We start from the raw sequence: 27,330 nt of genomic DNA on the forward strand, positions 1-27,330 counted from the left end.
CCCGCCTACCAATGCAGGAGGTGTAAGACACTTGGGTTTGATCCCTGGGTCAGGAAGATCCCCTGGAGGAGGGCATGGCTACCTACTCCAGTATGCTTGCCTGGAAAATCCCACAGACAGAGGAGCCTGGAGGGCTATAGTCCATAGGGTCACAAACATTCAGACAGGACTGAAGCCTTAGTACGCATGCATGCATGCATGTAAATACATGAGTGTGTATGTAAGGGGAATGCATAAGGTCCTTGCTATATAAAGTTGCAAACACATTTTGTATAAAGTTCTAAACATGTTTTAGCACATTTATTTTGGGAAATCAAGTGCTTAGTCCTTCAAAAATTTTTACTGTACAAAATAGAACCTACTACAAAATAATATTTACTCCAAAATTTCATTATTTCCGGCTGTCAGTCTTTTTATAACATGACAGAGGTCCTATTAAAAAGCATTTCAGCCTAATCTAAATTCAGTCTAATCCATATCTGAAATGTGTTTTATCTCATCTTTCATATCTTTAATCTCAGCTCGGACTGTTGTTAAGTTAGATATTTTCTCTTTTAAGAAAGCAATTTCTTTCTCTCTCTGTAGTAAGTCAGTAACCAGTCTCCCAATGCGTAGTGTTAAATCATTTATCAATGGTTCCAAGCGGGAAAAATCCTTCTTTAGATTATATACCTTTGGTTTTAGATCGTTTGCAAAAGTCACTGTCTTTAGGACTTTTGCTCTGTCACTTTCTAAGCTTAAAAACCTATCTGTGTGCTTGTTGAAATCACCCTGTAGCTCAGAAAGTATCTTCTTAGCAGAGTTAATTCTTTGGGAATTTTCAGATGCTGTCTTTCGGAGCATTGCTGTTCGGTCGATGCTACTTGAAAGAAGGTCACCTATGTTTTTGACTGTATTTTTTTCTACTTTTTCTATTTTATTTTCCAGTTCTTGTACAGAATCTGTCAATGATGCTACATCAGTTACTAGACCTGACATACGTCGTATGTCTGTTTTTATCGTTGTAATCTTGAGACCGACATCTTTTGCCATGGAAGTTGTACTTTGGTCTACTTTTGCAATATCTTGAGAAACTGTTGTCAGATTGTTGTTCAGTATATCCTGCTTTTCACTTATCCTGTTGGACCAGGTTTTTACTTCATAAATTTCCTCCTGTAGATGCTTTAGATGAGTCATTATTTGAAAAGCCTTCAATTGTTCTATGATAGCTTCAGACTTCTGACACTGTAAGAAAATATAGTACCAGAATAATTAAATTGATTAAAAACTTAACAGTTAAGATACAACTTAAATTTTAGGTGTCATTTTTAACTATAAAGTTACTACTCTTCTGGAAAGTGTTTGGTAAAAGATGCATTGTGTATTGCTAGTGAATAGGAAGGAAAACATTAAAGAAATTTCATGTTACTACAAATGGCATTTTCCAGTTCTTTTTGCACCTTCAGTCCTCAGTAGAGTGACAAAATGAGCACAGTGAGGGACAATGATGTTTTTTCAGTTGCTGGAGAAGGAGGAGGAAGCCACCTGTACATATGTGTGTGTGTTTGTGTTAGTCGTTCATTCATGTCCGACTCTGTGACCTCATGGACTATAGCTGGCCACGCTCCTCTGTCCATGGAATTCTCCAGGCAAGAATACTGGAGTGGGTACCCATTCCCTTCTCCAGGGGATCTTCCCGACCCAGGGATCGACCCCAGGTCTCCTGCACTGCAGGCAGATTCTTTCCTGTCTGGGCCAGCTGGGAAGCCCCTCCTGCAGACGAGCGGTGGTAGATTTGAGAGGTCGTGCACCGCTGGGACTTGTATAAAACAGGTAACTAGTGAGAACATACTGTGCGGCACGAGGAACTCTGCTTTCTACACCGTGGTGATCTGTGTGGGAAGGAGTCCAAAAGGGAGGGGCATATATGAAGAAGGAAAGTGGCTGATGCATTCTGCTGCACAGTTGAAACTATCACAACTATACTATGCTTCAGTAGAAATTAATTAAAAATAAATAAATTGGGGGGATCAAACAAGACAACATGACCTCTGAAACACAAATTTGTAGGTACAACAAGTGCCAGAATGAAGGGACTTTATTGTCGAATTACTTTCATGAAAACTTTTTGGGGTGTTGAACTAATTCCATTTAATTATTTATCTCTGGAGAAGGCAGTGGTGACCCACTCCAGTACACTTGCCTGGAAAATCCCAGGGACGGAGGAGCCTGGTAGGCTGCTGTCTATGGGGCTGCACAGAGTCGGACATGACTGACGTGACTCAGCAGCAGCAGCAGCAGTGATCTCTAAGTTCCTATAATGTTTTCAGGCATGTGAAGTCTGAGGGACATAAAGATGAGCACAGCTTCAGCTGTGGCTTCAACTCGGTTCAGTAGTTAATAGAGATGATGGATGTGTAAAAACAAAACAACAAACAAACAATTATCTCCAGGTTCTAAAATCCCATGATTCCAAATACAAGTCATTCTCACCTTTTGGGTTTTTCAATGCCATCATCCTTCCCCACCATCCATTGAAAATTGATGTCTCTTAACTGTTTTGGTTTCACTTGGACACATTAGCTGATGACCATTTTGAACCACACAACTGCCTGGAAAAACTTCAAGTTGTTATTTTTGTTGTTGTTGTTGTGTATATGTGTTATATAGTGGTTTTGGGGAAGTTGAGTTATTTTACTGTATTTTGAATGTTTGAAGTTTTGTTGCATTGTGCTATTAGTTAATAAAGCTAAGAGGAAAAGGGGAAAATTAAAGTGCTGATTATGGTGATAAGATGGTTAAGTATCATGAACAATACAAAATTGAAAATTAAAACACACATGCTCAAAATCCATCCATGTTGTTGTCATAAATGGCAGGATATCCTCCCTTCTGGTGATTGAATATATAAATGTATTAAAGTATCATGCTGTGCACTTTAAATTTACACAATGCTATATGTCAAATTTACTTAATTAAAAAATAAAACACATATCAGGCTTAAGTTTCAATCAGAAGATTAACTTAACGCCTGTGTGCTGTGTGCTAAACTGTGAAGAAAAAAAATTAACAGATGTAAAATATATTGTCAAAGCTGTGTCCAAACAGATATACATTGTGATTACATTGAAAAAAGGAATTCCATTTATAACATTAAGAGTCAGTTATTCAACTTTAGCACATTTAACTTTCAGCTTGTTTCCTAGGAAGGCATTGTTTTAAAGTGGAAATTATCTATAGCTTCCTACTAAGAATCAAAACCAGCTTCATCAGCAACATTTACTGTGCTGATACGTACTAGTTTGGTCAATATTTTCTGCTTTCAAGAACTTTCTCACTTAGTTTGGGAAAGAAAAATAATGTAAACAGATTATTTAAAATTCAGAAAAAATAAGGAATAAAAAATGAACATGCAGACTGAAATTTTTTTAAAAAAATATGCAGTTTAAAGTCAGCAAGTTTTTTCCAAAATAATTGTATTTCTTCGGTATTTTTTTTTGAATCATCTTTCTTAAATTGCATTTGCCTGGTTCACTCAGGTAACCTGCTGGAGTTATTTTGGTAACATTACCTTAGTTCTACTTAATGCAAATAAATATTTAACATGCTTGGAATATTATTTTTATGGCGGGTTAAAGAAGGAGCAGTCATATAGTTGCAAAGAAATGACAAGCTGAATGTGGCAGTAAAAAAGTTAATTCAAAGCCTCAATATCCCTTTCTTGCCCCATCGTATATATTTGGTTCCAAAATATATTTTAAGATTTTTCTCAATAGGTTTATGCAGTGTTGATTAGTGGTGGGGAAGGTGGCCCAAAGGTTTTTTATTTTTTTAATCTTCATAAGAAGTTGGATTATGAAAATGTTATAGTGGGTGTGACAGTAACGAATAGCCATAGCTAGGAAGGAAATCAAGCAGTGGTTGCAAAACCTTAGGGGTTTTTTTTTAGGGGAAATTTTTTTAGGGGAAATTTTTGCAACAAATTATATATGCTGAAAGAGATTCTCAAAGGTGAAAGGAGAGGGCTTACTTTCAGATATTTCATTCTAGGTTATCATTTATTAATATATCTATTCTGGTAGAGTAGATATAACTTAGCAGTATTAAACAATGAAGACATCTCAGAAAGGGCTAACTTTATTCTTAGAAGTATTAGATCATTAAGAAACTGCTAGTAAGCTTCTTGTTTCACTTGTCAGCTTATAAAAACAGTATATTATGAATTTCTATTGGTCTTCACTAAAATAGAAACTCAATACAGTATAGGAATAGCCTAGAAATTACTTCACGGAATTATGTTTAATTATTATTACATAACGACTTGTTTAAGCTATTTGCCTAAGATGAACAGAAGAGTTGGAGTCTATCAGCAGCTCAAAAGATTCACCCAGTAATTTAAATATCTACTAATATTCCTGTTCCTATCACATAAACAAGGTACTAAGCTAGATGCTTTCAAATTGTGGTGCTGGAGAAGACTGTTGAGAGTCCCTTGGACTGCAAGGAAATCAAATCAGTCAATCCTAAAGGAAATCAACACGGAATATTCACTGGAAGGACTGTGGCTGAAGCTGAAGCTCCAATACTTTGGCCACCTGATGAGAAGAACCAACTCAATGGAAGAGACCCTGGTGCTGGGAAAGATTGAGGGCAGGAAGAGAAGGGGGTGACAGAGGATGAGATGGTTAGATAGCATCACTGACTCAAGGAACATCTCTAGGAGATAGTGGAGGACAGAGAAGCCTGGCCTGCTACAGTCCATTGAATTGCTAAGAGTTGGACACGACTTAGCGACTGAACAAGAAGCAGCAGCTAGATGCTGCCCTGTAATGTTAAACGTTGTCTTAATCTTCAAGCTAAAGCAACATGAGTCAAGGGAATGATTTTTGGATCCAATCTGCCTTCCAAAAACTTTGCTAAAGGATTTTAGAACCATACTAAGAGACATGGAAATTTTATTATCTCTAGAATTTAAAACCACTTAAAAGCCAGAAGGGGCTTCCCAGCTGGCTCAGACAGTAAAGAATCTGTCTGCCATGCGGGAGACCCAGGTTCGACCCCTGGGTTGGGAAGATCCCCTGGAGAAGGAAATGGTGACCCACTCCAGTATTCTTGCCTGGAGGATCCCAGGGATAGAGAAGCCTGTTGGGTTGTGGTCCATGGGTTCATCAAGTTGGACATAACTGAGTGACTGACACTGTACACTGTAAAGCCAGAAGAGATTCTAGAAATTATTTGGTACAATTTTCTCATTTTACAAATTTAAAAACTGAGCCCCCAGACTGCCCCAAAACACATGGAGTTAGTGGCAAAGCCTAGATTAAAAGATTCCAGTATAAAGTTTTTTTCTCTTCCACTGCTTTCTCAGTCTTCCGAAACAGTTATTGATTCATTCTTACACCCAAAGCCCACATAATTTTAGGTCACAGTTAAAACTTATGAGGGACTTATATCTAGTTTAATGGCAACATAGTAGTGGACACATTTGGCTGAATTTCGGCCTTTTGAATTCTCAAGATAGTGCTACTGATAGCCGATTTCTTTTTTTCCTCCTTGGTTGAATAGCAGCAGGTACAATGGGAGGTGAGCGGCCTCTGGAGTTGGACAGACTCAGCAGCGAGATTGTAAGATTCACAATCTTGATCTGCCTCCTCATTTGTAAAAGGGGGTCTCATAGCTAGCAAAGCTGTGGTGAGAATTTGCAATAACACATGCAAAGTGCCTAGCACAATGCCTGGGACAGGGTAGGCACTCAATACGCAGAGCTGTTAGCATGATGAAGGACCGCAGGCCTCCTAGCAGTGGGACACATAAAAGGCTCCAGAAGGCTGGTTCAAGTCCTCTGCTTTGTAAAGCTGGGATGGAGCATTTTGACTTGTGTGAAATTAATAGTTCATAGCTGAACTGAAACAGATGCTGGGTGAATTTGCAGAGCACACCAAATCTGTTTGGTGAATTTGGAGCATCATTAGTTTATAATGACATCATAATAATCTTTGCTCAAGATTATAGAGTCATACAAAGACCTACAATTAGATTAAAATTAAAATAATGCTATTTGGAATTCCCTGGTGGTCCAGTGGTTAGGACTCCACACTTTCACTGCCAAGGGCACTGGTTCAATCCCTGGTCAGGAAACCAAGATTTCCCAAAAGTCACACAGAATAGCCCACCCTCCCCCCTCCCCAAAAAAACAAACCAAAAACATTAACTTTGTATCTTACCAATTTAGTTTTCTATCAAACCATACAGGCTCATAAATCAACATTTTTCATTGTAAAATATAAAAATTCACCTTTAGTCAACAGCTTCTCATCTTAACACAAAATTTAAAGAACTATTACTACAAATACACTTTTTTTTTGCAAACCAATAGGATTTATTAAAAAGAAGTACAAAGCTATCAGCATAGACACTGGGGGGGGTATAGAGTCCCCCCAAATTCACTTTTAAACTTAAAAAAAAATTAGGTGCTTGTTTTGTAAGTGATTTCTATGAGATAATGAAAAAAAGTGACACAGTATTCTAGAAGAAAGTGACAAAATTTATTATTAATTACAAAGATACAAAAATGTGTCTTAGAACATGGTAATCTTCCTTAAAGGAAAGACTAGTAATGTAGCTTAATATTTGATACATTAGGGAACTTTCTGAAATTTCAAGTATCTGGGTTAAATAAATGAATTTAAGAAACACAGGAAGACAAATTAGGTACATTTAAACCTCTATAATTACACTTTTTAATAGGAAAGTGCCTGAAAAAAGGAATATATACATGTGTACATTTTCTCAAGAAATGTTTGCAGAAGTGTAGCTTTCATATTCCTTGTAACTGTCACTACAGAGCTCAGTGACCACCTTATCTCCATTTTGTTTTCTGTAACCATCACTATGACACATATTCTAGTTAACAATAAAGGTGTATCAAATCTGGTGACACACCAAAAAACAGGTAAATATATAAAACTGAAGAGTACAAGAGATCATATCTGTCCTGGCAGGATGGAGGCTGAAACAAAATAGTTTTGGCTAACTTTATAATCTATTTTATGAGTGTGAAAATAAAGAAAAACAAATACAATTTGTCAGTGCACACAGACAAGAACTTAGACATTCAGATGTCAAGAAATTTGGGGTGGGGAGGGAGGTGGGAGGGGGGATCGGGATGGGGAATACATGTAAATCCATGGCTGATTCATGTCAATGTATGGCAAAAACCACTACAATATTGTAAAGTAATTAGCTTACTTTTCTGGCTGTCTACTATAAGTCTTCCTAATCCCAATGTAGCATTCATTGGGAACTTTTCCAAAAATGTACAAATTTACATAATAAAACCACCTGACCACACCTATCTTTTATAACTGACTGCTTTCAAGTTCTTTGTGTTTAATTCCACCGAAATCGCATTACAAAACTGGGACTATAGTTGGTTATTGGCAAGAAGAAACAAGTAAGAACTTTACTTCTGTGTGCAAGTTGAAAGTTAACTCAATACCTTGGACACTTTTTTTTTTTCAGTTTCTTTCTTTCTTTATTGAAAGATAATTGCTTTACAGAATTTTGTTGTTTACTGTCAAACCTCAACATGAGTCAGCCATAGGCCTTGGTACATCAGTTTACCAATAAAAGTCTCATGTGCTCCCCCAAACCTTTGTTTCCGATTATCATTATTGCAAAAATCTGTCTCGACCTCCCCTTAATTTCACCTCAATATGTCCATATTTTATTCCTTGTGACTCTATTATATAATTTTGTGTAAATTAAAATTTTGTGTGTGCTCTACAGTAGAAACTGACACGACATTGTAAAGTAACTATTCTCCAATAAAGATTAATTTAAAATAAAAATAAAATCACTGAGTGAAACAAATTTGGTTGGGTGGTTGGTTTGGGGACTCTAAAATAATGACATACTTTTAATTACCATAATTATCACATTATTTCTCAATATGCTGCTTTTTCCTCTTTAAAATATGCCACAGGTTTATTGGTATATTTTTATTATAAGTAAAGTAATTTATCTAGTGATCATGTACTGAGCAAACTCAAGAGTCTGTAACACAGTTAGAACCTTAAAAAAAATAAAGGTATACAAAGATGTTCCCAAAGTCCAAGCTTCAAAGGATCCACACTTAATTCAAAGGGAAAGTCTTCAAAAAGAACAAGTTTACTCTTTTTAAAAAAAGTTCTTACAGTTATCTGTAAGTTTAGAACCTTAACAAAAAGTAAAAATGTTTCCCAGGCTCCTCAGTTTCCAAAAAGTGCATATCAATTCATTGCAAAGCACCCCAGGCATGTTTTATTTTGGACAAAATTGTCTGGATTATTAGCCTGCAGTAAACTGCAACAGAAATGAAGAACTGGCAGAGGCAAACACATTACTGATCAACCTGATGGTAAGATCAGGTCAATGCAACACTTTTTCAGGTCACAGAAAAGGTATAAGGAAGAGACATTAAGATTTGAAAAAGAGCAAACTGCGGTCCTTGAGTAAGGAGATAAACACCTCTCAATAGCTACTAGGGACATTAATATATTTGGGTCCGATATAACAGATGAAATTCATAATAATGTCCGTTAACTACTAGAAAGGGGATTCCCAAGTGGTGCTAGTGGTAAAGAATCTGCCTTCTAACGAAGGAAACACAAGAGACTCAGGTTCCATCTCTGGGTCAGGAAGATTCCCTGGAATAGGAAATGGCAACCTGCTCTGGCATTCTTGCCTGGAAAATTTCATGGAAAGAGGAGCCTGGTGGGCTACGGTCCATGGGACTGCAAAGATTTGGACGCATCTGAGAGATTGAACAGACACACAATTATCAGAAAAACATTTAAAAATATGAAGTACATACTTCAAAAGAGCAGAGAAACATATTTTAAAAATATCTCTATTTAAAATGGTTAAAATGAAAAGCTTTATTGCTTAAAAAGATAAGGTTTGATTATTTGATAATCCACTTTTGTGATATCTCACTTACTTTCTAATAACTTAGGATGAAGTGAGGCATATGGAAATAACTCAAAAGCCTGGAGCTAATCAGCTTGTGCATAATAGTGTGGTTCATCAGAATAAATGCAGTGCATTTAGAAATCACTATCGATTTCTTTATTTTCTAGATTATATTCTTCTGGAGTCCCCTTTTCTCTTGCGCTTGAATATACTATAAAATCATGAACTTTTCCTTTGAGAACATCCAGGTCATTCTGCATCTTTAATATGCTATTGTCATACTGAATTCCTTCAAGGGTCTTCTGCATCTCCATGATTTCAGATACTGCTTTCAGCATGTCATCTTCCATGTTAAACATCTGAAGGGTCAGGTCTTCCATTTTCTTTTCTGTCCCGATGAGATCCTGAGAGACTCTCAGAACCGAGCGGACAGCACTTTCAATTGTCGGCAAGTGTGTCTTGCATTCTTCAACTTTGGGTTCGTAGCTGGAGAGCTTGTTAGTCAGGTCTTCATCTCTGGCCAAAAGAGCATGCTGCTCCTCCTCTAACTTCTCCACGGCTTTTGAGTCGGAGCCAAGCTGCTCCTCTACCCGCAGAAGATCCTCTTCTTCCTGTCTCTGAATCGTTCTAATATTTCTTACTGTGCTATCCTCCAAATCTTTTAGCCTTTCAGTGAGCAATTTTATTTCCTGTTCGGCTGAGTTAATTTGGACAGTGACTTGAGAATGTATATGTTTTGATTCTGATTTGAAAACGTCTGTATTAACATTCATTTCTTCTAGGCTTCTCTTCCAGAAATCTGTAACATTCTGGAATTTCTCGTTAAGGCTTTGCATCTTTTGGGTGAGCATCTCTTCACTGTTTTGAATGTCATGCATGATTCTTTGGAGGGTGGCTACTTCCTGCTCAAACTGGGTCACCAAAGACATGGAGGATGTAGCTTCCTGCAGGATACTTTCAGTAGAGGCAAGCTGCATTTATAACACAAAACAATTCCCAAGGCTACTTAATAACTTTTATATTAGGGAAACACACTTTAACAACAATGTGCCAAGTTCAAATTCTGAAGATGTCTAAAATATCCAAGTACATCAGAATCATGCAGACAAAAATAATTATTACTTAATAGCTTTTTTAAAAAAAACTTTTAAAACACATTTAATAGATTAGGGCTATGGTATAAAAATAAAGCTGTTTCTCATCCCTTGGTATCCACCTGTGTGGGATTGGTTTCCCTATGGATACCGAAATCCATGGATGCTCAAATCCCTCACATAAAATGCTATAAAATGGCACAGAGTTTGCGTATTATAAACTTTAAATCATCTCTACTTACAATTCCTAATACAATGCAAATGATATGTCAAGAGTTGCCAGTGAATGGTGAATTCAGATTTTGTTTTCTTAAACTTTATGGATGTTTTCTTTTCAAGTATTTTTTATCCATGATTGAACACTTGGATGTGGACCCTATGGATATGGAGGGCAAACTATAAACATTGGAACTTGTAACCCTCAATATTGATTATTTGTGCACTTTCAAATATTCCAAATAATGTTAAAGAAGCCTGAAATATATCACATTTCCTTCTTTTTTAATTCCAATGTAAATCAACTTAATTGTCATTTTAAGAGTTACTTAGCTTTTTAGAAACCGATTTAGTTATGAAATTTGTTAACTTTCCTAAGTTCTATGGCTCTGGAAGACTTTCTGCCTGAAAAGAAATTTGTTGACTGAGTTTTTGCAGAAAAGGTACAAGTTTTTGCAGATCTTATAGCTATCACAAAGGCAAAAAGTGAATTAAAAGATCAGTTTACAGAGACAACTCATGTCAAATAGTAACATGTTCTAAGGATCTATAAATTATGGTAAATAGCAGATACCTAAAAGTATAAATATCTAAAATCTATAAATATGGTAAGCTCCTGGTGTCTCCTAATACGTCCAGAATATAGAAGGACCAGCTTGAGGACCTCTTTCTTGGTCTACCCTCACACACAGATAATAACCTTAGAGACTACAGGAAGGACTGGAAACAATCTTTAGTTTATCAAATGTCTGCAGCATTATGCTGAAGACATAGCACTGTACCAGACACAGTTTTGCCCTTGCGCAGTTTAGTTTAATTGGAGAGAAAGTGAAGTTTACACGCACTTAACAAGGAAAGAGTAATGGAAGCAATTATATAGGGTGTCCAAACCGAACTTCAATGACCAAGGAAAATATTACAGAAATAATATCTAAGACCTGCTTCTAGTTACTTCCTCTAACTCATCCTACACACTATAGCCAGATTTACAATTTTAAAGACTGCTGTGTACATCATGTGTGTGTGTTAGTCGCTTAGTCGTGTCTGACTCTTTGTGACCCCGTGGACTGTAGCCTGCCAGGCTCTTTTGTCCATGGAATTCTCCAGGCAAGAATACTGGAGTGGGTTGCCATTTCCATCTCCAGATGTACATCATGGTACAACATAAAAAAACCTTACTACTTCCTCATACTCCTAGGAGGAAGTGCCAAATTCTATAACCCCTCTATGTGCTATTTTCCTTCCACTTTGCCTAGGTAGGTTCTTTCCTTTGTTCAAGACTCAGGCCAGGCCTTAACGCCTCAGAGCAGTTTTCCTTCATGGCCCTCACTCTGAGAGCCTGAACTCTTGTAGCACCTATTGTATTACATATTTGCCACTTATTTGGCACTTAGCACATATAATTCAAGAATTCTTGAGTGTTCAGTCTATACCAGACTTGAGCTAGACACTGGATATAAAAATATAGATAAAGTACAGGCCTTGACTTCACAATCTGATAGGGGAGATAGTGTTCTGGATCTTCTATGGCATGTATTCTGGATCCCTAATAAGATGTACTGAGTGGACTCTGTTTCACGAATAGGAACTAAGGGTACAGAGAAAAAAGACAGTGTTTGCTCTAAGGAGCAGTGAAGGAGACAAACGAATTAACAACAACAATGAAAATCACAGTAGATGATAATTTGTGTCATGCCAGAATTAGCACAGAGAGAAGGCATGCTTAGAGGAGAAATCAGAAGTCTGGAGGCAATGAGGAGGTTCAGACTCTCAAATCTGACACTAACAGGCTGATAAATTAAATAGGTGAAGCTATGAAAGTTTCTAAATTCCTTAGAGGAAGAGACCATGTCTTATGCCTTTTTGTAGTGCTCATACCTCAGGGTATATGATGTTTAGGAGGAAAAACATCCAGGAAACCTCCTGGGTCTACCCCAGTCAGGACCTGAAGCAGTTCTAGGTGATACTGGGAATGATGCATAAACAGTGTCATTCTGAAACCCTGTTTAAATATTATTTTTTAATGTATACATGTAGCCATAATGCAAGTTCCTTTAAAAAGCAGTTCTGAGAAATACTTGTACATTGGTAACAGTATTATGTTTAGTTGTCTTTTTAGCAGCACTTTGAAGAGACAAGCTTATCTTCATCCAAGGTAATTTCTTGTTTGGGCTCCCCAGGTAGAGTTAGTGGTAAAGAACCCTGCCTGCCAATGCAGGAGACATAAGAGATGCTGTTTCAGTCTATGTGTCAGGAAGTTCACACAGAAGAGGACATGGCAACCCACTCCAGTATTCTTGCCTGGAGAATCCCATGGACAGGGGAGCCTGGCGGGCTACAGTCAATAGGGTCACAAAGAGCTGGACACGACTGAAGCGACTTTGCACACAGGCAAGATAATTCCCTGTTGAGGCTGTTCACCAGAGCATCACCATAACCTAGAGGCAGAGGCAGTATAACCCAGGAGACCCCGAGGACAAGAGCAATTTTTCAGGACAATAAAGGTCTCAAGATTTAATCTGCAATTAATGAGTGACTGGGGCTCACTCAGGCATGTCTGACTCTGCGACCCTATGAACTGTAGCCCGCCAGGCGCCTCTGTCCATGGGATTTTTCTGGCAAGAATACTGAAGTGTGTTGCGATGTTTCCTGTATCGCAGGTAGATTCCTTACCGCTGAGCCACCGGGGAAGTCCTGGAACACCACAATAGTTAGCATTTATGGGCTGTGAATATATTTTAATAGTTTTTCATTTTTTAAAAAAAGTTAAATTCTTAAATTTATTACTGCTTGAAAGTTTTCAAAGAGTTTGCATATATATTGTATCTCATTTGATTTTAATAAAAGTTTTGTTACTCTCATTTAACAAGTGATGAAACAGAGGCCAAGAGAAGTTAAAGTGATTTTTCCCAGGTCACACAGTTTTGTGAGAGCCCAAGTCTAACTGTTTTCCCTCCTATTATATTAAGCTGGCCTTTAAGGGCCTGCTTTGTAAAGAGGCAGCTATTGTTAAAATACTCGTAGGGCAGATTGGGAGAGAAAGAGTTATGTGAAGATGGAATATTTCTTGAATCCTAGGATGATATATTAAATATCTGCTTCAAAAGCAGTTATTCATTTACTTTATATTGAAGTATAGTTGATTTATAATTTTATATTAGTTTCACGTGTACAACATAGTGATTCAATATTTTTATAGATTATACTCCATTTGAAGTTATTACAAAGTAATGATTATATTTCCCTGTGCTGTGACATACATTCTTGTTGCTTGCAAAATCTTTTTAATTGCTGCCAAATTTTTTCATTTAAAAAGGAAATCTTTGGGACTTCCCTGGCAGTTAAGACTCTGAGCTTCCACTGCAGAGAGCAAGGGTTCAACCCTTGGTCAGTAAATGAAGATCTTGCATGCTATGTGACATGGTTGAAAAAAAAGGAAATCTTTCTTCAATAGCATTTAAGTACATGAAATTTCTATTTCCTGGAATTCTTCTATCATGTTTGCTCTGATTAGAGGGCCCTAAATAACTATAATCAGATTTCATCTTGAGCCTTAGGTCAAAATACAAACTCTTGCAACACCTTCCCAGAGGCCCCTAAACTCAGGCTCCATGCAATTCACTGGCATGTGTGAGGGATAATTTTCATCCAGAATTCTTTTCTTCTGGGGGATTTTAGGCTCATTCTGTGCATCAGGATGCAGGAACTTAGGTCATCTATTTAATTTCTATTTTTGCAACATCCTTGCTTACCCTGGTGCCAAACACAAGGCCTTTTCTACCTTATGACAGGAGTAAAGGTTTAGTGAATGAATAAATGAAAAAAACAAGCCACAATGCTCAAGGATAGCTCGGTTCCTGGTAGTCAGACAAGGCCCACTTGATGTCAGGTTGCACCTGACCCTCTTTTGAGACAAGTTAAAATTTTTTTATCTGTCTCACATTTCTAAAAATCACAGTAATAATGCATTTGCATTTACAGCTTGAAGAAATACAACATAGATTTGAATTTTAATTTTCATTTGGCTACAATCAATATTTATTTTAGGTTTGTTGCTGTTTAGTCACTAAGCTGTGTCCGACTCTTTTGTGACCTCATAAACTGTAGCCCGCCAGGCTCCTCTGTCCATGGCCTCTCCCAGGCAAGAATACTGAACAATTCCTACTCCACGGAACCTTCCTGACCCAGAGATAGAACCCGCGTCTCCTGAATTACAGGCAGACTCTTTACCATCTGAGCCACTGGGGAAGCCCCTTATTTTAGGTTAGTCATTCTTATATGCATATGAATATGCATATACTTGCCAAGTAGAAATAAAACAAAAACCGGTGGATCTTTGCCCAACAAGAGTTACTATTCTAAGTTTATACCTAAAAATCAATTATATTTTCAGCGTCCTAGATACTTGATATTTAAATAGAAAGTTGAGGTCACATCAATATAAGAAGATTGGTCCTTTTAAACAATAACATTTGTTATATATTAAGAAAAGTCTTGTCCTTTCAAAATGTAATCTAAGGTTAGCTTAGACTGAAGGAAGAATGTGAAGAAGTAGGAAAAAAAGCAACGGTTAAAGTACTAATGGTCTAAAAGGCAGGAAAAAAGAATTTATGAACTGGGGTAGAAGGGTGGCAATGGGGAAGAAAAACAGTAAAATCTTTCCAAATATGTCAATTAATAATTACCTTTTCTGAAATTAAACTGACTTTACTTTGAAGCCCTTGGAATTCACTGGTTTCCATCTTCAGTAACTGGTATTGGTTTTCCACCTTTGCAAACTTTTCTGACTGCTGAAATACAAACCTAGAAAAGGTGAAAAAAAGGTCATTACTTTCTAATTCATACCCACTAAAGTCTGAATGTCAAAGCAGTATTTTTGCCCACTTCTGGTAAGGACAACATAAATTCTGGTATAGGTAGTTTATTTCAACAAACATGAGTTTAAAAAAAACAACATGAGTTTAGTTTATTTCAGCAAACATTGGGAAAGCTTGATGTGTAGTTGGGTACTGGTTTAATGCAAATAAGAGTGAAATGCTGCCCTTGTTCAAGTTTACAGCTCAGTAAGTGGGATGTGGTAACATCTGTAATAGAAATTACATGCAAGAAATATTTGGAAGAAAGAAGTAATGAATTATTTAGAGTGAAATATGTGATCTCTACTATTTTTTCAAGGCGATATTTGAGTAATATCTAGAAAATAAGTGTTTTACACTGAGATGTAGGAGAAGCAAAAAACCATTTAAAAATAAAACTGTAGGAGAAGAGAAAAAAGCAGTGGAGTGGAGTGGAGGAGAGAGGTGATGATTATTAGAAGTAAAGAAATATCAGGAGTCAAAACTGAAAACAGGAATCATTGTCCATGTGACAATAGAACACATATGCTTTTCAAGGTGTGTAATATGTACAGTTGATTATACTCTAAATGATGAGCTGCATAAGTGTCCTTTAGATGCCAATCTAAAATTGGAATGTATTCTCCATCTGGTAAAGGGTAGAAGCACAAAAAAATTATCCCAAACTTAAAAACAACAAATAAACTTTTGTTTGTAAGGACTTGAAATGACCAGGCACAAAAGGAATGTTTTGGATCTAGCACCATTTGGGTTAAGCTATTTTGACTCAATTCTTTGGGCCCAGAAAAATTAGCCGCTGAAATTCTTTGTGTATTTATTGTTATCAAATCACCAACTCGATGGACATGAGTGTGAACAAGCTCCAGGAGTTGGGGATGGACAGGGAAACCTGGCATGCTCCAGTCCATGGGGTCGCAAAGAGTCAGGCACGACTCTGACCTGAACTGAGTCATCAAAAAGCTGTGGCTCAGGGAATTCCCTACCGGTCCGGTAGTTAGGACTCGGCCCTCTACTGCCGAGAGCCCGGGTTCAATCCCTGGTTGGGGAAGTGAGATCTCAAAAGCGGCAAACCCTCTGGTGTGGCAAAATAAAAAAGCAGAGGAGCAAGACCATAGGAACCGGAAGTGACGTCACTGTCGCTCAGTCATGTCCAACTCCTTGGGACCCAGGCCAGAATACTGCAGTGAGTAACTGTTCCTTTCTCCAGGGAATCTTCCCAACCCAGGAATCCAACCCAGGCGTCCCACATTGCACGCAGATTCTTTACCAGATGAGCCACAAGTGAAGGCCAGTAGGAGCTGGAGGAGTGACTCAATCAGCGTATGCGGGCCAGCGGTTCAAAAGCTTCACTGCACATTGGAGTCACCTGGCAGCTTTAAAAATGTGTAATGTCTAGGTCCTACCACAGAAATTCGGACTTGGTTGATTTGGGATGTGACTATGACAAAAATTTTCAAACCTCCCAGCCAAGTTGAGAACGACTAATTGACAGTATTGTAAAAAGAGTGGAAGACAGAGTGAAAGACAAACATTTAAAGATTCCAAACCTTAGTGGAGAGGTGAAAGTCTTCTGAGTTCTGTGAGTCAAACTCATAGTCATCAATAGGCTGTTACTTAAAACTGTACAAAACTAAAATGGATTTTTTTGTGTTTTTAAACAAATGTTTACAATGTTGGATGAAATAAATTTCTTTTGATAACGGCTAATATTTATTTTTTTGGCCTCCAAAATCACTGCAGATGGTGATTGCAGCCATGAAATTAAAAGACGCTTACTCCTTGGAAGGAAAGTTATGACCAATCTAGATAGCATATTAAAAAGCAGAGATTTTACTTTGTCAACAAAGGTCCGTCTGGTCAAGGCTATGGTTTTTCCAGTGGTCATGTATGGATGTGAGAGCTGGACTGTGAAGAAAGCTGAGCACTGAAGAATTAATGTTTTTGAACTGTGGTGTTGGAGAAGACTCTTGAGGATCCCTCAGACTGCAAGGAGATCCAACCAGTCCATCCTAAAGGAGATCAGTCCTGGGTGTTCATTGGAAGACTGATGCTGAAGCTGAAACTCCAATACCCTGGCCACCTCATGTGAAGAGTTGACTCATTGGAAAAGACCCTGATGCTGGGAGGGGTTGGGGGCAGGAGGAGAAGGGGACGACAGAGGATGAGATGGCTGGATGGCATCACCGACTCGATGGACATGAGTCTGAGTAAACTCCGGGAGTCAGTGATGGACAGGGAGGCCTGGCGTGCTGTGATTCATGGGGTTGCAAAGAGTCAGACACGACTGAGCGACTGAACTGAATATTTATCCTAAGAGATAAATGATTTAAGCAAGCAAGCCCAGGTTGCATAATTAGTACAGATTGACTCCTCCTGTGTGTTAATATGAACTTTTAAACAAAACTTCTAGTTGTTAGAAAACACTATTATCCTAATTTCAAAGAAAGATGTGTCAAAAACTCTTTTCTGATTGGCTATTTCATTCTTGGCTTTTAAGAGACCAGTAGACAGAGAGGAAGAAGAAAGACCACTCTAAAGAAATGCCTAATTTCAGGAATTGGTTTTATCATCCATTACTCCACAGTGTTAACTCATGGATTTCTTCTATAGATCAATGTGTTCATTTATTATTTATTTATTTATTTATTTATTTTTCCTATACATAGTGAAAACTTTTATATTTGGAATTAGCCAGCTGGACTCAGTTTAGATGATCCCAATTTTGTTGGCAACATCCAAAGCATCATAGTCAGGAGCCAGTCGAACATATGCCTTCTTCTCTCCATCAGGCCTGATCAGAGTATTGACCTTAGCCACGTCAATGTCATAGAGCTTCTTCACAGCCTGTTTAATTTGGTGCTTGTTGGCCTTGACATCCACAATGAATACCAGTGTGTTGTTGTCTTCTATTTTCTTCATGGCTGACTCTGTGGTGAGGGGGAATTTGACGATGGCATAGTGGTCAAGTTTGTTTCTCCTGGGGGCGCTCTTCCGAGGATATTTGGGCTGCCTCCTGAGTCGCAGTGTTTTGGGCCGCCGGAAGGTGGGTGAAGTCCGGATCTTCTTTTTCTTGTGGCTGTGGACACCTTTCAACACTGCTTTCTTGGCCTTCAAAGCCTTTGCTTTGGCTTCAGCTTTAGGAGGGGCAGGGGCTTCCTTCTTCGCCTTCGGCGCCATCTTCATGAAAAGGCAATGTGTTCATTTAGAATAACACCATTATTATACAGGGAACTTTTTGTGAAGGTTGAACCATTAAAATTCATTACAGGACTTCTCACTTTATTTAATCTTTTTAATGCTATCTCTGCATGTCTCAAAATCTCACATATTAAGCAAAAACTTGAAGAAAACTGTATTATATGAGTGATCATTTCTGATGATAATTTGCAGTTTTTTTTCATAGTTAGCGTCTCACCAAAATGGAAAAAAAATTCACAATTTCTACATATGAATAGAGCATATAAGAAAAAACAGGTATAAAGTTTATTTAGTGTGTAATGAAAATAATCAACAGTGGTGTGTATGATGGTGAGTTAAAATACATTTGTTTTCTTTTGTGGCCACACCCCATGGCATGAGGGACCTTAGTTCCCCAACCAGAGATGAACCTGAGCCCCCTGCAGTGGACACTCAAAGCCCTGGACCACCAGGGAATTCCGTTTATTTTTCACTTAGAAGTGCCAGACACTATTCTAAGAGCTTTATAAATATTAACTCATTTAACATTAAGGATGAGGATGAAGCCATTTTCTAGAAGCCAAAAATGTACACCGAGAGAAGGTGGTTTCAATTCTGAAACAGTAATTTTTGAAACTGGCATCCGGATTAGTGCCGAAGGTGCTTTGTTTCGTTTTAGGGATTTTCAAACAGAAGCAGTTCAAAACCTCCTTACTCCCATCTTCTTTCCCTTAGATAAGACAACAGTTAGGGTCTGCTAAGGGCTAGGAGAAGAAAGAAAATGATTATAAACAATTCTAGGCTAGGGATTTCTACTTCTAGGATCTTGGCCTATTTGTGGATTAATACTAAAGGTGGACAGCATATCCTACTGGTTGAATGTGAAGCTGGGCAACTTTGGCTCTGCCATCTGCTAGCTGTACAACCACCCTGGGCAAGTTATTTAACTTACCTTTGCTAGTTTCCTCATCTGTAAAGTGGGGATTAGGGTGTTGTAGAGATTAAATAGGTTTATATTTATAAAGTTCTTACAGTTCCTGGAACATAAAACATCAACTATTTTCTTTAAGTACTTTTTTTTTAAGTACCTTTTTCTTTTGAATTGCTTTGTGCACCTGCATTTCCCATTTTCAGACAAGCCTACAGTGGTAAAATAGATCAGGTCTCCCTTCTACTTACACTTGATATCATTAGAAGCTCCAGGTCTGTTTGAACCAGCCTTGGGTTTACAGCCAACAAAGGACGGAATGAATGGATGAGATCCACTAAAAGGAAAAGAAGCACTCTCTTACCCCATGTTTTGCGGCCTCTTTTCACTATCATAGTTAAAGATTTTAAAGGTATGGATATAGAGGAAAAGGCCCTAGATGAACTGGTTACCTTAGTGAAGGCCTTAACAAAAAGAATCTTTCTGACTCCTTCATAATCCATTGCAGTTTACAGAGGTCTCATATAGACTAGGACCCTTAGGAATAAACCATGCATTTCCTTGTGTTGGAAGACAGCAGATTGAGGATTTATATATACAGGATTTTCTCTGACTCTGTTTCAATTAGTAATAAGAAAGAGGCAACCCCAAAGAAGCTGTTATCATGAACCCTCTGCAAGAATGGGAGTTCCAGGGCCACTACTAGGGTCAGTACCCATTTAGCCATGTTTCATACCACAACTTCATTTTTAAGATAATACTGAAAGTTCAGGAAAACAATGACCATATTCCATTAAAAAAAAAAAGAAAGACAATTAAAGGATACCTCTGCCTTTTAAACTCTACTAATGACAACAAAAGCTGAAAAATGGAGTTAGCCAAGATTTTGCTGTATAAATGATTTATAAAGTTGTATTAGTTGATAGAGGAAAAAAAGTCCTGAGTTATCTGATTGTTGAAAGAGCTTTTGACTTTTGATACATAATTATCAAAAATGCTATGGCAAACTTTTATAAAAGCAATTAGAGAATCTGTTTAAATTTTCAGAAGAAACCTAAAATTTTACAATGGAACTTCTAGTTGACTAAATTTTTGTGTAATAAGAAGCTTTTAAGACTTTGTGTTTTGTTTAGTAACTTCATAACCTTTAAAAACTTTCTGAAAGCATAATGTCTTCAATACTCTTATCTGGAAAATATTCTTAAAGAATTTATAAATGAGGTATGCAAACCAACACTCAGGCCCTACAGTCCTAAGCAACTCTTATCTCCATCTTATTAGGCTGACAGAAGATGATTATCAGCACTTCATTTAACTGAAAAATGTTTAAGTACCACCATTTTATTATGCATTGTCTCTGCTTATTTTCCAAACAAGGATCCAAAGACTAAAGGTTTGAAGATACTGAAATGGTGATGCCTTGAAATCCTCCATGGACAGTGCAGGCGCTCAAAACTCTGCCCTAACTTAGACTCACTCCTAAGCTGTATTTAGGCGAACATACTCAACTTTGTATTTAAAAAACTAGGACAGTGTCAGTACAGTATGCATTTTCAACAGAATGATCTTTAGGTGCTAATCCTAGTGGTAAAAATGTCAGGGGCTTAGTTATAATTCCAGTGTGCTTTTTAGTATTTTCAGAATTCTAAATAATTTTTAATGTAGAAAATTCCTCCTAATGACTTAATAATTTGTTATTCCCAAATTTATCACGAATAGCTATTTGCTATAGTGACTGAATTTATACTTCAACTCTTGTGGCAAAAGATTTCACCAGAGCAATAACAATCATTGAATCTGCCCATTTTAGAAATAATCTTTGAGCATTGTTTTATTATGTTGCAAAGACACAGTTTAAATAAAATCCTCCTACTTGAATAGAACTTGTTTCTTTATTGTAGGCACTAACAGTAAATTCCTAAGCTGAAGTGTCTGCTTTTCAACAGCTTTTTCCTATTAGTGTGCCTTCCCAGGATAGTAACTAAATTATTGAAAAGCTGAACATTTTCTGAAGTATTTTATCTCATATGAATATGAATCTCTGGATAGTTAATAAGAATTAATAAATTCAGTAACTAAAACCAGCTGTATTAGGTTCCAGAAAGAAGCAACCTATATATTTTAGCCTACTAAGTTCTAGTTCTGAGCAACTTTGCCAGCACAGTTTTTGATTTACCCAAAGAAACTCATGCATTTTAAGGCATAAAACCAGTTTATTTAAAATAGTAAATTCTGTACATTTAAGATAAAAATATTCGATAAATATACTATATTAGTAAGATAACAGTTTATCTCTTTGATGAGAATATTTAATAATCAACATTTTACTTTATTGTATCAGTAACATACTTTATTGACTTCGACTCACGATGAGTGATCAGTATACTTCAAAATTTACTAGGATCAAAAATAATCTAGTCGAGAGAACGTCTGGGGTCGCTTCTAGAATCCAATTACTCTTGAATACGAGTAACTATCTTCTAAATACTTCAAAAATCGGTGAAAAATGGAGGGAAACTCTAAAGCGTCAGTCCCGTTATTAAAGTGAAAGAGGTTAACCCTAAAGGATATGGTTGAGAAAACGAAGTTGGTTGTAAGGTTATTTCTTAATATTCATTTTTCCTATGACATCAATATATCGCTATTTGCTTGGCTTAAAAACTATATATATGTACTTTTCGGTGAACACAAGTTCTATACTTTTGTAGCTTTCCAATACTAAAATTCAATCTGTAATTTAGGAATAGACTTTGAACGCATGCACACTGATTCAAATATAAGCACTCCTCCAAAATTTGATATTATCATGAACGTTGGTTCTTTAAGATCAAAATGAATTTTTTTTCAAGTTGTAAACGTTGCTACAAGGCATTGATGGGGTGGGGCAAATTTGTCCCAATGCACAGCGGACAGGAAGTAACGGGTTACAAAAACGGGAACGCTTCAGTCGTGAAGAACGCGCGCTTAATGGAAGTTTGGCCGAATGTACTTAGCTTAATGGTGAAAGTGAAATCAAAGTGTTAGTCGCTCAGTTGTGTCCGACTCTTTGGGACCCCACGGATTGTAGCCCACCAGGTTCCTCTGTCCACGGGATACTCCAGGCAAGAATACTGGAGTGGGCTGCCATTTCTTTCTCCAGGGGATCTTCCCAACCCAGGTCTCCTGCACCTACTGGCAGATTCTTTACCATCTGAATCACAAGGGAAGCCTCTCTTAATGGCTGCCTCATTCCCAAATATTAGCCTCAACTCCAGTTGGGCGATGATGCACGCAGGTAGTACAAGAAATGAGCGAAAGGGAAAATAAAAGCTGGGTCGTCCCTTCTTTGGGGTTGATGCAGAGAAACAGAAGCAGCAAGTTTGGGAGCTGGAGGTCAGCAGGATGCCGAGCAGTGCGGGGCTGGGGCAGAGGCGGAAGGGCGAGCACGGGAGGCCAGACACGGCCCAGCGGCCTCAGACCACTTACCACGCCAGGCCCAGGCACGTCCCCAGAGACAGCAGGCTCACGCCGGTCCGGGGGTCGGCCCAACCCCCGCCTCCACCACCCCGAGCCTCGGGGCTCTTCCCGCCCTCGCTCCGCTTCCCAGGCTCCGCCGGGGCTCCCTTCGTCCCCGACTTCTTCCGGCTCTTCACCTCGGACATGTCTGGAGTTCCCGAGGACAAATAGAGGGACGCCTCTACAACCTTGAGTAGCGGGACGTGGCCGCCTCAGCCTCTGCGAGACAGCTCGGCGCTGACCGCGCCCCCTTTTAGACTTGGCACCGCCCAGAAGCCAGCTCCCTTCCCCTCCCTCCCGGCAATCATCTCGATGCTCCACAGCGTTTCCCAGCCACCCGCTTTCGAGTCCCTCCAGGTGGGGTATGGGGCAACCCTACATCGCCAAACCTCTGCTTTACGAATGCAAGCCCGAGGATACCGAGGCTCCCGGGCGCGTAGGGGCCGTCAGGACGCCAGGGGGCGGGGCGGGGCGGGGCGGGGCGGGGCGGGGCGGGGCGGGCGAGGCAGGGCCGCGCGCGCCACGTCGAGCGCGCCGCCGCCTGGGCCCTCCCTTCCTGAGGGGCCTAGCCGCGCCCCCGCAGTGGGTGGGGCGGAGGCGCTTTCTCGTGCGCGCGCGGGCACAAGATGGGGTAGAGCGCGCGCGGCGGCGGCCTTGTCGTGAATTTCCGGGTGTGTTTATTTGCGTGCGCGTGGCCGCGACGTCCCAGCTGGGCTCGCAGGCGGGTTTTGAAAGCTCCGCGGTCCTGAGGCGGAGAGGCTACCTTTATTTCTGTGCGGAAGGAGTAAGGGGGCCGGCCGTGAGGAGTCTGAGGGGGTCAGCGACCCGCGAGGACATGAAGTAGCCGCGGCGGCGGCGGCGTCCAGAGTGGCGCCCGGCTCCCGCCCGGCTGCAATTGCAGCCTGAGGGAAGGAGCCACAGCCCTAGTAACCCTCCTTCCTTTGTGTCTGGGTTGGAGTTACCACCTCGGCGCCCCGGGACTGCGAGGGTCGCCTGTGGGGGTGACGCCCCCTTCTCTGCGGGTCGGAGGTTCGCGGGGGGCCTTCAGGTACCCCTCTTGGTGCGGACGCTCAGGTGAGACACCTGTGAAGCCCCGACCTACCCCGGCCTGTGTCCCTAGCCCTGAATTTTTTTCTGGAAGCCCTGTTGCCTCTTTTCAACCCCAGCTTGATTTCCCAGTGAAGACCCTTGTGCTAAGGTTTGGGTAAGTTTGCGTCTCTCTTCTTTCAGAATTGGGTTCTCCGGAGGTCCAGTAGCTAGTTTAAGGGACTCAGAATTCTCGTTCAAGGTATACTTGTTAATCGTTCTAATACTGTACCAGGAAGAGAAATGTCTAAAAAGGAACTGGTCAACTGTTAACGGCTTTCCTGCATGAAACTGACCTTTATATTTCACGAGTCCTGACTTTACGTTGATGTGGGTACAAAAGGTGGGACGCTGAGAATCTGTTCATAATGTTTCAGTGGGGACAGTTTAGAAAAACAACATGTGAAGCTTAAATTAGTTTTAACTTTTCTTTAGTTTTAATTTCTTTAGTTTTAATAGGGCTAGGTAAAATTGAAAATTAGTTACAAGTGTTCAGAGTGTTTTTTGCCTTAGCTATTGGACCTAACCTAAAAAATTTATTTCTGTTTTTGTCAAACCAAATTTTATTACTGTAAAATTAAGGGACATTTTATGTTTGAGATCATAAAAACATTATTAACACTTAAAAATTATCGTAGCCCTGGTCCTAACCATAACTTTTTCTTTTATCAAGCAGTTTCATGCCAGTACTGGGCATTTTGTGAACCTTGACAATAATGGGGAAATGCTTCACTTACCTTTGTATGCAGCTGACACATACGGTCGTACTTTTTAGTCAGTGTTGAAGCTTATCATTATTACTCCTCTTCCGTGTGCTCAAAATTACTTATGCTTATCTCTTTGCACTCAGTGCATCACGTTATAGTTATCTGTATTTTCCTCTTCTGCCAGATAGTGAATTCCTTCATAGATATGATTTAATTTCGTAGATTCCGGGCCCTACATAGGAGGCACTCAAATATTTATTGAGTACATACATTAATAAGCACATTGAGACCCTCACTGTAATACATTAGTAGATTCTGTTTAAAAACTTGCAAACATTCTGATCTGGGGTTTATACTCATTGAAAAATTTGCATCATATTTGAAATAAAGTTGATAGAAACTTCGAGTATTATACTATGAAGAATATTCTTCTGTTTTTATGTCCTCCTAATCTAAGAAATGACATCAGAGGATATTTTCTGTTGCTTTGTCATTCTTAGCAGCTTAGCTGAAACTCGTGGAGTAAGTCTGGGAGAAATGTGTGAAGACATACCAGCTGACACCCATCTTGAGTGAGAACTAATACTCAATAGAATGCTCTATTTAGTTTTATGATGGCAAAGAAATCAAGAAGTTTGTAATTATTAGAACCTCAATATGATCATTGTTTATAAAGTCTTAAAGTTTTATAATTGTACAAATGATAATGAGTATTGAAAAAAATTAAGATAGTATAGAAAAGAACAGAAAAGAAAGGGGAAAAAATCCTAAATCTTGATTCTTGGAAGTAACCCAAACATTATGTTGAACAGACTTCTAAACATCTCCGTATGTATTTAGATGAGACCAACACATAGTTTGTGCTACACATGGGGTCATATTTAAAACTTTTTCAGTTATGTGTCATGAGCACCTTTCCATGTCCGTACATGGAGGTGTGTCTTATTTTAAATGGCTGTGTAATAGTCCATTGTATATACATACTCTAATTTTTTAAATCCATACTCAGAATGATGGGCATTTAGGTTGTTTTAATCTTTTTAATCTTACCTAAACACTCTTTTAACTCTTTTTGTGGATATTTTTTGTATACATATATGATTATCTCTTTGAGGTAGATTCCTAGAAGTGGGATTTCTGGTTTAAAGAGAATGCTTACTTTAAAATACATTGTACATTGCCTTCCAGAAAAGTTGTATCCACTTTGTACTCCCCTCAGGTACTTTTTTTTTTTAAACATTTTATTTTGTGTTGGAGTATAGCTAATAAACCAACCCATTCTGGTATTCTCTCCTGGAGAATTCCATGGACAGAGGAGCCTGGCGGGCTTCAGTTCGTGGAGTGGCCAAGAGCTGAAGCAGCTTAGCGTGTACACACACATACACACACACACACACACACGTAATTAACAATGTTGAGATAGTTTCAGGTGGACAGCTAAGAGGCTCAGCCACACATACACCTGTATCCATTCTCCTTGAAACTTTTCCCATCCAGACTGCCACATACCATTGAGCAGAGTTCCCTGTGCTATACAATAGGTCCTTGTTGGTTATCCATTTTACGTATAGCACTGTGTACATGTCTATCCCAAATTCCCTATCTCTCCTCAGGTATCTTAAAAGAATACTAATTTCCTCACATTTTTGAAAGCATTGGATTTTGTTTATTTTAAAAAAATTTGCAAAAATAAGATCCTTTCTTTATATTTTTCAATACCAGTGAGGTTGTACGTCTTTTTATATCTTTATTGGCCTGACGAGAATTTGATGTTTTGCCTGTAGCTCATGGTTGACAGCTCAGAGAAAGAAAAACCTGAGGGAAGATGGATGCAAAAGCTCGAAATTGTTTGCTTCAACATAGAGAAGCCTTGGAAAGGGACATCAAAACATCCTACATCATGGATCACATGATTAGTAATGGAGTTTTAACAGTGTCAGAGGAGGAAAAAGTGAAAAATGAGGTAAAGTCCTCTGAGGCATCCTGTGCTTTCTTTTTGATTTTTAAAAAATTCAGTCTGTACTTTCTTAAAAATTCTTAGAATTTATTTCAAAATTTGTACTGGTGTCCACTAATTTATGTTGCAAATATATTCTTTTTTTTTTTTTTGGAAATATATTTTTTATAGTATACTGAATTACTTTTTCTTTTTTTAGCCCACCCAACGGCAACGAGCAGCTATGCTAATTAAAATGATACTTAAAAAAGATAATTATTCTTATATATCATTCTACAATGCTCTACTCCATGAAGGTTACAAAGATCTTGCTGCCCTTCTGCATGGTGGCATTCCTGTCGTCTCTTCTTCTGATGGCAAAGATTCAGTTAGTGGAATAACTTCATATGGTTTGTACCCATGATGCCTTCTATCATAATGACTATGTGGCTGAAGTTTTGTTTTATTGTATATGGTGTCTGCTGGAGAGATTTAACAGTTCAGTGAAGCATGCATGTGAAAAAATTATAGTCTTGTTTTTCAATTCAGATATTTTTATTTGTGTCCATATTACTTTCTTATTTCCTTACCCAGTGAACTATCTACTGCTGAGATAATAATATACATACCTTAATTTTTAGAGATAATAAAATAATTTATAAGCCTTTAAATTTTTCTCCAGTTTTGTGTTTATCAAGTTCAAGCATAGGAAAGAGCAGATCTCTAGAAATCTATGCCCTTGAAAGCAATTCCATATTCCTTCGTTTACACGCTCTTCTTAACCTTTAGTATGAGAAAAAGATTGGAGAGTTAGAGAGGGAGAGGATGAGTCAGGGCAGATATAAATGGAGATTTTCATTGCTTTGTAGTCATCTTGAAAGGTGTATCTTTACTTTTGTTCTGG

The 27,330-nt window shown here is 38.6% G+C and overlaps 2 protein-coding genes and 1 pseudogene across 7 annotated transcripts in view; 1 reads left to right on the top strand and 2 right to left on the bottom strand.

Annotated features, from left to right (window-relative positions):
• Positions 1-266: 266 nt before the first annotated feature.
• On the bottom strand, positions 267-23,059 carry IKBIP (IKBKB interacting protein). Of its 2 annotated transcripts, none has more exons than XM_065937297.1 (3): positions 22,668-23,038; positions 14,927-15,044; positions 267-1,224 (listed from the first exon to the last, which is right to left on the bottom strand). In XM_065937297.1, the coding sequence occupies exons 1-3, from the start codon at positions 22,841-22,843 to the stop codon at positions 469-471; spliced, it is 1,050 nt and encodes a 349-aa protein (XP_065793369.1). In that variant the 5' UTR covers positions 22,844-23,038; the 3' UTR covers positions 267-468. The 2 variants fall into 2 exon arrangements, with proteins under 2 accessions (XP_065793369.1, XP_065793361.1); XM_065937289.1 differs by lacking the exon at positions 267-1,224 and adding an exon at positions 6,503-9,902 and having other exon boundaries at positions 22,668-23,059.
• LOC136159127 (large ribosomal subunit protein uL23 pseudogene) lies at positions 17,761-18,313 on the bottom strand (annotated as a pseudogene).
• A 311-nt stretch (positions 23,060-23,370) lies between the features above and the next one.
• APAF1 (apoptotic peptidase activating factor 1) overlaps positions 23,371-27,330 on the top strand; it is an 82,494-nt gene continuing 78,534 nt past the window's right edge. For 3 of the 5 annotated variants that reach the window (XM_065937340.1, XM_065937366.1, XM_065937374.1), the window contains exons 1-3: positions 23,371-23,771; positions 26,275-26,453; positions 26,647-26,836. In XM_065937340.1, the coding sequence (XP_065793412.1) occupies positions 26,316-26,453; positions 26,647-26,836 (328 nt within the window). In that variant the 5' untranslated portion in view covers positions 23,371-23,771; positions 26,275-26,315. Of the gene's footprint in view, positions 23,772-23,823; positions 23,902-24,105; positions 24,127-26,274; positions 26,454-26,646; positions 26,837-27,330 lie in introns of those variants that run through there. The other 2 variants (XM_065937347.1, XM_065937356.1) reach the window with 2 other exon arrangements.

Source organism: Muntiacus reevesi, chromosome 1, assembly GCF_963930625.1.
Source record: "Muntiacus reevesi chromosome 1, mMunRee1.1, whole genome shotgun sequence".
Taxonomy (NCBI): Eukaryota; Metazoa; Chordata; class Mammalia; order Artiodactyla; family Cervidae; genus Muntiacus; species Muntiacus reevesi.

Excerpts from the sequence above, each read along its gene's own strand:
- IKBIP (XM_065937289.1), bottom strand. The coding sequence starts at position 22,843 with ATGTCCGAGGTGAAGAGCCGGAAGAAGTCGGGGACGAAGGGAGCCCCG. Across the intron at positions 15,045-22,667 it reads ACGTGCCTGGGCCTGGCGTG|GTTTGTATTTCAGCAGTCAG; the intron begins GTAAGTGGTCTG and ends CACCTTTTCTAG. Across the intron at positions 9,903-14,926 it reads TCAGTTTAATTTCAGAAAAG|CTTGCCTCTACTGAAAGTAT; the intron begins GTAATTATTAAT and ends TTATAAATGCAG.